Genomic DNA, 9,879 nt, shown 5'->3' with positions numbered 1-9,879 from the left:
GGACTACCATGTTGGATAACGAAGGATTTTCGGACAAGGGCGATTTAGGCATGGGTTCAAAGACCTTTTCCGAACTCATGAATGAGACGATTGAGATAAGTGATGTATGTAAGGTGTATTCTTTTGTAGCATAGAAAATGTATTTTAAATAGTGAAGTGTCGAGAAAGACTTTTGATTATCTTGCGTTATTTGTAATTTCTGTGTAATTACTAGTCTCCTCTATTGAACTACACAACAATGGAGTTGCCAAAATCATCATACCCAAGTAATCAATGTGGCGAGGGGATTGTGAACCATCAAAAACGGAACTGGTACACAGTGAGCTCCACATCAATGTCAAGTTCTAAAGCCACTGACATTGGTAGTAACCAAATTAAACAATGTGCAAACCAAGTTTACTACAAGCCATTCAAGGTATGTGACATCCATCAAAATTTTCAAAGAAAATGGTTAATTGTTTACATATGCTAATATTGTATACTGTTTATGGTTGTTTTTATTAGTTGGATGCTGAAATTCAAGATCCACTTAGAAGTGAATATCAAGAAGAGCCTTTCTTCGATGGAGATCTTGGGTACCATGTGAGCAATAACTGCTATGTAAGTAAACCATTGTTTTGAATGACTAATAATTGAACTCTATCTCATCTTTGATAGATGTTATCATAATGAAATGAAATACCTTTGTGGATTGGTCAAAATGAGTGAGGTTAATATCTATAAGTCTACTTTTATTTTTGTTGTTATCTTTTTCTTTCAAACGTTGTTAAGGAGTGGAGCAGATCTAAAGTGAATGTTATGTGAATGCCATTCCTCAAAGAATTTGGCATCTCTATACTAGCTCAAAATCCCATGGAATGCTTGGATTTAGTATATTCAAGTTTTATATCAACAAAACAACCTTGGCATTAGAAACAAGATCTACACCACTTATTATTTGTGTAGGGGTACTATATAACAGAGCTATGTTATTTTTATAGCATAGCTTGTAGATGTAGCAAAACTAATCTTTTTCCTTTTCACATAGTGAAATTAAATTTTTGAGCCACAAAATGTGCCTTGTGTTCTGGTAAAATTTGTCTATTGGCTACTACGATGGTGCTTGCATCGGACAAATGAGAGTACATCATCGATTATTTATCCTTTATTGATTATTAAATTAATCATTTTGTTTTACACTATCTTCAAGGACAATGAAAGCGCCTTTGAGAGATTTGAGATAATGGAAGAGGACAACCATATTACAAATGAAGTCGATTTCGAAAAGGTAAGTCCTTGGGGATGTGAGTTTCCTCATTTCATTTTGCTTTACTCTCTAATTGAAAATGTTTGAAAGAAATCTACTACAATCAAGTGATGTATTTGTGAGACTAAATAAGCCATAGACCTAGTGAAACTATTTTTCTTGGCTTTTATACCATAGTCACAGGGGATGCCCTTTTTCGGGCTTCTCGTCCCCGCTTTTCCGTCCCCACTTGCCATCTCGCCCTCTTTTTTACACTAAAAATCCATTTGAGCCCCGTCCCTCGTCCTCTGTTCCCCGTTCCGAAAAGCGTCCCTTGTGAATATGTTCTATACTTAAACTTTAAGCTAGCCTTTTGGCTCAAGATAATACGTGCCAGCCATAAGTATTAGAGTTTTTTTTAAATGAGACACTATTTATTTTGTTTTTTTAAACCAAAACTCACAACTGCGAGTGGATCATATTAGCAGAACCAAAAATTTGCAATTTTTTACCATGCTCGTGATGAACCATGATAGCTTCAAATGGTCATAACTACATCGCATGACAGGGGAACCACCCCATGGATAGCAATAGGAGTATTATAGTTTTCCTAACAAGATTGTCATAGCTTAGAGTCCATAAGAACAACGAGAATTTTTTAAAATACTCATTTGAGCTAGATTTAGATTAAGAGAAAAGAGATTTTATTTCTTAGTCATGCTTCATATGATGATAATTAATCTAATGAATTTGTGGATACACGATTTCTACCTAACTGCTCATATACTCAAAGGACAAAGGACATGGCATTGAGACCAACGATGTTACGCAAGAAGAAGAAGTTATGGAATGTCAACAGAATGTCGAGAGAGTAAGTTGATTTAGATAATAGTTGTTAATCGTTTCTCACACCTATTGAATCCTTGTATTTCATATATGTTATTTCTATAGTGCAAGAATTGAAAATCTATATTTGAAATGCATGATATTTTTCTTATTGTGGAGTAGGAAAATTAGATAAGTATACTCTAACAGAGAAAGTCATCTGCACGATAACTCTTATTAATTTTTGGCTATCTTTAATAGCAATCCCCTCGTATACGTGACCAAATTTGGAAAGGTGAATCTCCAACAAGTGGCAGCTCATTTGAGACTCCAAAAGACAATGGGGAAGAAGGAAATGAGAGTAAGGTACATGTACATTTATACAACCTTTCATATGTTTTTGATCAACTATGTATAGTGTTTTAGAACCTTGAAATTGTGTTGACATTCCTTTGCATTAATGTAGTTTGTTTGTAACACTCTTATGTGATTGGCTTCGAAGGACACAAACTTGTCTTCATTCGAAATGACAAGAGACGGAGACTCATATGTGATAAGTGTTGACCTAGAGGAGGAGAGAGATATTGTAAGTAAAAATTACCAAGTTATAAATATGCCAATAGTATTTGTTAAGTTCACTTTTAGCATTTCATGATTATATATGCCTTTTCACTTTTATTCCTAGATTCCATGCATGGTGGATCAAAGGCCATCATTAAGTGAAGGGTCTCATATTAAATGTCCTACCAACATTGATCAAGAAAATTCCATGGTTGGTAGTCAAGGAATATCTATACATGTTTTAAATCATATTTACTTTTCTTTTGGAGTTGATGTAAAAATTAATTTGGCTATGGTTTTGACTAGGAGCACCAAGAGGAAGAAAGAAGAACGATCAAAGATTTGTTAGTCTAAGCTCGTTAATGGTAATACTATCTTCATTATTTACTTTCTTGCCCAAGATAGGAGTATTTTACACAACTTGATTTCGTTGTTAACTAGGATATTCCAAAAGGAAAGGCCAACATTATAAAGAAATGCCCTTTTCAATCCAAGAAGAGAAAGGTAGAATTATGAATCTTCACTTGCTTTTGGGAACGAAACGTCGACCTAACATGTACGTTATTATTGTAGTGCATCAACTAAATGCAAAGGATCTTCTATTATATCTTCTTTTGAACTATTTTGATTTTTAAAGTGTATATTGCTTATTGCCTTTTTTACTTATTTTTTATCAGGGAGATGTGATCTCGAGGTCATCACGTATAATTGAAACACCAACAAAATACAATGACTTTGCTATTGACAAGGTGATTAGAATCACTTCTAAGCGTACTGAGGAATATTCTTTGATGATAGTGCTTCTCTTTGAGTTTATATTTGTAATTTTAGGAGAATGTATCAAGAAAAAGTAAAAAGGGTGAAGCCTTAAAGGTTGTTACCCACATTACAAACAAGGTACTTTAGTCTCATGAGTCATTGTTTACGCATGAATGTTGACTTTACATCTTGAGTAGCAATTTATTATCATTGTTATGTGCTACACTATCTTATCATTTTCTTCTTGCATTTTTGAAGGTGTGTAGCGTTAATGATGTTGATACCAAGGAGTTACTTGCTCTCCAAGCTATGGACATACATGATATGGACAAGATGTATGGAAAACTTTGGAAAGTTCTTAGGCCATTAAAAGCTGAGAAATTGGCATTCTTTCAAGAATGCTCTGGCAAATCCGAGCCATCTTACCTTTTAAATTGCTATGTTGAATGGACTCTAGAAATTGGGCGTGTTACACTACCAAGCCCAGTTTCCAAATTGCTCATGTAGTGATTTTTTTTGTGAGTTGACACAATTTAATTTATAAAGGTCCAGACATTGGTGATGCTACATTCATTTAACTTGGAGTAGTGTTGCTTTTGAAGCATAATTTTTTAAGGGTACATGTCTTTGACTTGTAAAAGCTTGAATGTTTTTTGAAATGATTTGCAGTTAGGTAACTTGTTACGATTACTTGAGTAGTGTTTAAAGAAAGCAACTAGTTGTTTGAATGCAAATTGTGCAAATCTCTATGCGATCAAAACAATCCAATACATTTAGCTAACTTTGAAGAAAAAAAACATTTTTTTGCATGCAACTTGAGTAGATTACAAAGTGGTCAAGGTATGCAATGCATTTAGGTAACTTGTTTTGATTACTTGAGTAGTGCTAAGAGAAAGATCATTAATTTTTTGCATGGAAAGTGTGTAGATCTTGAAGTGATTAAGGTAAAGGAATGCTATTACCATAATTTAAGTGTCATAGATTTGTATTTTTTTGTAGAGAATAGTAGTGACAAGCTATGTCAATTTTACATTGCATTTCTCTAAATATAGTGTTTGCCAATTAGAATTGTATACTTATGAGCATTACATAGAGTACAACACAGATCGGAATATATTGAGTAGAGACTAAATAAATTATTGATCATTTAGCCAAACTGTTCTCTAGTCTATACAACATTAATTAATACATACCCCCAAATAAATACGTACGTCATTCAATGTGCAAAAATTGTCCTAAGTTCTTGGAGAATAGATACAAGTAAGACCATTGCTATGTTCACTCTTCAAGATAGAGTCTTACCAATTATAACTATTTGTGATTAATGCAGTTCAAGCTTAACTAAGCACTTTTTTTACTATAAAAAAAGATTGATGTTTACCAAATTTTAATTGATTTAGATGGTCCTGCCTATAATAATCATAATTCTCCGATCTTGTTAGTGCTTTAGGAATAGAGAGAAATATTATCGTGTTTTGGCAAGTGAATAGCCATACATTTCTCCAAGAAGATGACGAAGCATGGACTACACAAAAATGACATATCCAAAGAAAACAGAATTATTCTTTTTGCCAAACCCTCCTTGTTTTGCAAATGATCCTTCAAGTATGCATGCGGCACATTATTTATCCCCCTTTCTACATGGAAAATTTAACTCAAGGTCTCTATGATTACTTAATTTGCTGAAAGTCTTATTATTAGGGATTGTTGCATGTGTCAAATACAAATTTTCCCACTACGGAATTGAGATGGAAAAGTACAATTGGGAATTTGAACCCTTTGCTTTTTCCCACATGGAACTATAAACTCCATTTTGTATCCCACAATGGGAAAACTCAAGCCCAATCTTTCCCTAAAGGGAATTTCATTACTTAAGTATTACCTTGTGGGAGTATAATTCACACATTTTTTCCCTCTTGAAATAGGGAAATATTGTGTGAATTGTGCCCACTTTCACACAAGGGAAACCGCGGAAAACTTCTTGTGTTAAGCCTTGCAGCCATACAGACGGCCCTGCCACTTAAACTGGTGCTGTGATTTTATTGAAGCTCTTCTGTACCCTCTGCTTGGAGTCGACTCTCTCTTCTGGTGGAGCTTTGGCAGAACGCGAAGCTGGTGGCTAGGCATAGATGTGGTAGTGCTAAGGGCAGCCCAACAAAGTACCGCGGAGAGGGGCATTGCAACGTGGGCACAGAATGCTTGCGGGATTAACGAGAGCTACGTCTCGTGCTGTTTTTGTAATCTTTCAGCATACAAGCAAAAGATGCCTCGTAATAACCTAGCCCATCCAAGGTATACTCTACCCACTTTGAGACTTTTTTTTATGAATTTGACTATTGTCATGTTGTGAACTTCATACATTGTCAATTTAGAAACAAATTTTCAAGTTCTTTGTCCACCTATTCTCTTTTAATCCATCGGTATGCTTCATCCCTATTGATTCAGGCGTAAAGGAAAATAGAGGATATGAAAGCACAAGGTAGGATGAAAACATGAAAATAGATACACAGCTCTCCAACACCTCTTAGAGAATTTAATGTAGCTAATATATTGCCATTTACCCTTCCAAATCTTCTCTGTTTTCCATATTCCAACTTCTAAGGTGAAACATACACTTGCCCTTTCAAATTAATGAACCTACCCTTCTTGCAACAAATCTTTAGATTTTCAATACGGATGGCTGATTGTTATGAAATTGACTGCTTAAGCATGGTAATATCTTGAATTGTCAAATTGTGGTCTTCTTAGATCCAATTTAATCTTACCATTTAACAGACCACGTGCTATTGGCTCAAACATTGGTCCAATCCATCCGGATGCATTACCCTTGACTCACGAACGAATCTTCCGTCCCAAAGAAGTTGCTCACTTATTTGAGCTAAGGGGAAAGGCCTTCTTACAAAAATTTTACCCTGAGCAACTTCGCATGTTTAATGATGGTATGAAGAGGGCATTCGGCTTCCCACCATCGTCGTAGTGGGCGACCAATCCAGTGGAAAATCCAGCGTGCTCGAGAGCCATTCTGGTATGGAGCTACCCAAGGTCAATGGTATTGTTACACGATTGCCCCTTGTGCTAAGGCTAAGGGACTGTGGAACGCCTCTATCACCATGAGCTGATCTGCATACCATCTAGATCACCTTGTCTCACAGGCTGTGCAGGGAGATGGAGATCACTGAAGATGAAATTTTTGCGGCAATCTCTGCAGCCACAGCGGAGCTGGCAGGGCCGGGGAAATCCATCGCCAACACACCTATCAATTTGGATGTTTGTAGGCCTGGCGCACCTGACCTCACCCTAATCGACCTACCGGGTATCTGCACACGGGCCCCCGTCGATGGCCAGCCTGAGGATATTTCCGACAAAATCAACTATCGATTGTACCACAAGCTAGAAATAGCGCAACATAAATCAGCTAGGAGTCGCTCGACCCGCTTAGCTTGCCCTTGGTCTGGCCCTTTTATCCTCTTAATGAGAAAGGAACCAATCTGTAGCCTTCCGCGTCGACGCGGATGGGCACAGGTAGGTTTTAAGCTTGGGAGATCTCCCTTCGCTTGCAGACAAGATTGACCCGCATTGTTGTTGACCTGATTCACATTTTTGTTCAATCGATTACTTTCTAATCTATGTTCCCACCTCAAACCTACCTATAGCCATCCGTGTCGACGCGGATGGCTACAGGTAACAGCTTCAGCTGGCTACATATAGCTTCAGGTTTAATTATCATATTTTTCAAGGATCTCTTCGCAATCTTGCCCGCAAGCAAAAGAACAAGGCTGGCACTAAATTGCCAATGGTGGCACTGCCTGTGTGTGTGTGTGTGTGTGTGTGTGTGTGTGTGTGTGAGAGAGAGAGAGAGAGAGAGAGAGAGAGAGAGACATGGAGGGGAGATTTGGTTATACTTAGTCGCAGAGAAATAGGGAAATGGTCTCATTTTTTGCATTGGATTGTAGAGAGACACAGGAACACACAAGGTGGAAAGAGAGGGAGGGAGGCAATGTCAAAATTGAAATGTTAAAATGAAAGCATGTGGAGTTGATATTTTAACATAGACATGCGGCGAGTAGTTGAGTACCTGATGTGATAACATGTGTCCTTGATGTGAAGGTAGAAGAAGCTGACAATGGGATTGTGTGTATGAGCTGGTGGCCGTTGAGCAGCTTTCAAAATGTCATAGTACTGCATGGGAGATTTCTTCATAAGTACGGATTTGATCCCAGTAAGGCAAAGATATGCAAAGTGCAGTGGAAGAGGTTTACATGTAGTTGGTGGTGTTGTACAGGGATCGTAGTTGTTGTTGTTTTTGGTTTTGAGGGATACATATATGAGATCGTGATCTGTCCAATATGGTGGGTAATTTTTTTATATGATTTGATTTTCTACAAAGTTTGTCCATATATGATCCAGTTGAGATTCGTAGATTGTTGTTGGTCCGCTGTTAGTAAGTTGGAACTTGTGTTCTGTCATTATGGCGATAAGAGTATCTCGATCTCTTGATTGCCAAAGGTAGTCAATGTTGAAATCACCCAACACAAAAGTTTTCATTGGTTGGATTGTGCGTTGCAAGATGCTGCTCAGAGTTTCAAAGAATGTGTGTGTGTCTTTGCTAGTCGGTGAGTGATATAAGTTAACTATTTTGATTGCTTGGTTAGTATCTGTCAAAAGCAATGTTTCAATGATTTCGTGGTTTGGATGTTTGTGTATTGATGTGGTTGATAGTGTGTAGTTTTTATTATACAGTGTGATTGTGTTATTTTGTGGAGGGCAAGAAATTGCATTGTATAATGTTAGCTTATTTTTTATGATGGAGTCGGTGTCTTTTGCTTCTTGCAGACAAATGATGTCACTATATCTATAAAGTGGGTGTGTCTTTAAGTCCTCAAAATACTTAGGTAGTGATCTAGTGTTTAGAATACTTATGATGGTTGTTTGATCTCTGTTTAGGACAAACGGGTCTATTGAGAATTTCCATATGCCTTCTGTGGACAATCTGTGATCTTCATTTAGTACATGTTGATCCAGGGAGAAATTTCTAGCTTGTAACGGTTGTAAGAGAAATTGTTGTTCTTTGGTTCCAACTCTAGATAATGCTGTGTAGACTAACCCATGTGTGTGTGCTTTGTCAGGTGAGAAGGCCATGGTGTCTAGAGATAACCCTTGGGATCGATGGACAGTTCTTCCTGATGCTTGTTGAATGGGAAATTCTGTTCTGAATAGTTTGGTTGTGTTTGTATTTGATATATGGAACTCCTTTGTGATTGGAAAAATACATGTCCATGTAGATTTTATGTTATCAGTATAAAGATGGTGGTATTTTTGGCATGTTTGATGGCCACCATTTGTATTTAGAAATTGTATCCAAATAATTGTTTGGTTCTTGTAAGTTGATATTGTCTGAAAATGCCCATCGGCACCATTGACAAGGCCATCTGCTATGTCATAATTTCCTGAGAAAAGCTCAACGAGCATTGTTGGTTTAAGCTTGAGACTTTTTTGAAGGCCTGTTGTTTTTTTAACGTCTTGTGCAATTCCAAAAGGCAATGTTGGAGGGGAGTCTATTGCTATTAGGGTATATGTTGGGCCTTCAATTTCTTGGAAAAATAAATTATTATGTTCTTGTGTTTTTTGCTGCGTGTAAAATAGGTGTGGCATGTGAATATTGTATGTTTCTTTTGCAAGGCAAATGTTGTTCATGTAGTCAATGTCTTGGATATCATGGGTGTTTTTCCTTATTTTATTCAAAATGTTTACAAATGTGGGGTCTGTTTTGCGCATGACTTGTGTGAGTTCGTACTTTTTGAAATTTTCTCGCCATAAATTTGTGTGCATCGGTGTAATGTCTTTGAAAATCAATTTGTCTTTGACAGGTGGAAGTTGGTATAAGTCACTGAAACATATGACATGTAGCCCTCCAAAAGGTAAATGATGTGTGTGATGGATTGTCTATAGCCTTTTATTGATGTGTGTCAACATTGTTGAACCTACCAGTGAGATCTCATCGATAACGACTACTTTTAGCTCACTATAATTTTTTGTCAAAGTATCCAATTGTTCGTCGGGCACCTGTGTGAGCACATTTTGATTGATGGGTATATGTAATCCAGAGTGTATCGTTGTTCCGTCTATGTTGTATGCCGCTTTTCCCGTGAATGCTAGTTTGAGTACTTTGGTTTTAAGAGGGTCACTTTTGTGGACTGTATTGTAGAATCTTGTTAGGTGCTCGATAAGTGTTTTCAGTACTGTTGTTTTTCCGGTGCCGGCTCCTCCTGTGATGAAGGCACATATTTGTTGTTTGGTTTCATATGTGATTTTGAACATGATATCATCAAATATGCAGCGTTGTTCGGGATTGAAGTTCCTAATATTTTTGAAATGATCTTGTGTATTGAGCTGAATTGTTTGTGCAGGGAGTAATTGAATTTTTTGTGAGCTCTTTGTTTTTCTATGTGGATTTTCAAAGTCAAGGTTGAGGTCATAGCTCTCTATGTTCTGTGTGTGTTGGTAATATT

At 36.9% G+C, this 9,879-nt stretch overlaps 1 protein-coding gene and 1 pseudogene across 1 annotated transcript; both read left to right on the top strand.

Moving 5' to 3' along the window:
* Nucleotides 1–334: 334 nt before the first annotated feature.
* Nucleotides 335–3,877, top strand: LOC147416539 (uncharacterized; annotated as a pseudogene).
* Nucleotides 3,878–6,325: 2,448 nt separating this feature from the next.
* LOC147416538 (putative dynamin-related protein 4A) lies at nucleotides 6,326–6,940 on the top strand. Its single transcript, XM_086508276.1, has one exon. It carries the CDS (start codon nucleotides 6,536–6,538, stop codon nucleotides 6,938–6,940), a length of 405 nt encoding a protein of 134 aa, XP_086364402.1. The 5' UTR covers nucleotides 6,326–6,535.
* The last annotated feature ends 2,939 nt before the right edge of the window (nucleotides 6,941–9,879 follow it).

This window comes from Adiantum capillus-veneris, unplaced genomic scaffold, assembly GCF_014529385.1.
Source record: "Adiantum capillus-veneris isolate H3 unplaced genomic scaffold, ASM1452938v2 Hic_scaffold_840, whole genome shotgun sequence".
NCBI lineage: Eukaryota > Viridiplantae > Streptophyta > Polypodiopsida > Polypodiales > Pteridaceae > Adiantum > Adiantum capillus-veneris.
The sequence above is the reverse complement of the archived record's forward strand: the minus strand, read 5'-3'. Positions and strand labels throughout refer to the sequence as shown.

Excerpts from the sequence above, each read along its gene's own strand:
- LOC147416538 (XM_086508276.1), top strand. The coding sequence starts at position 6,536 with ATGGAGATCACTGAAGATGAAATTTTTGCGGCAATCTCTGCAGCCACA.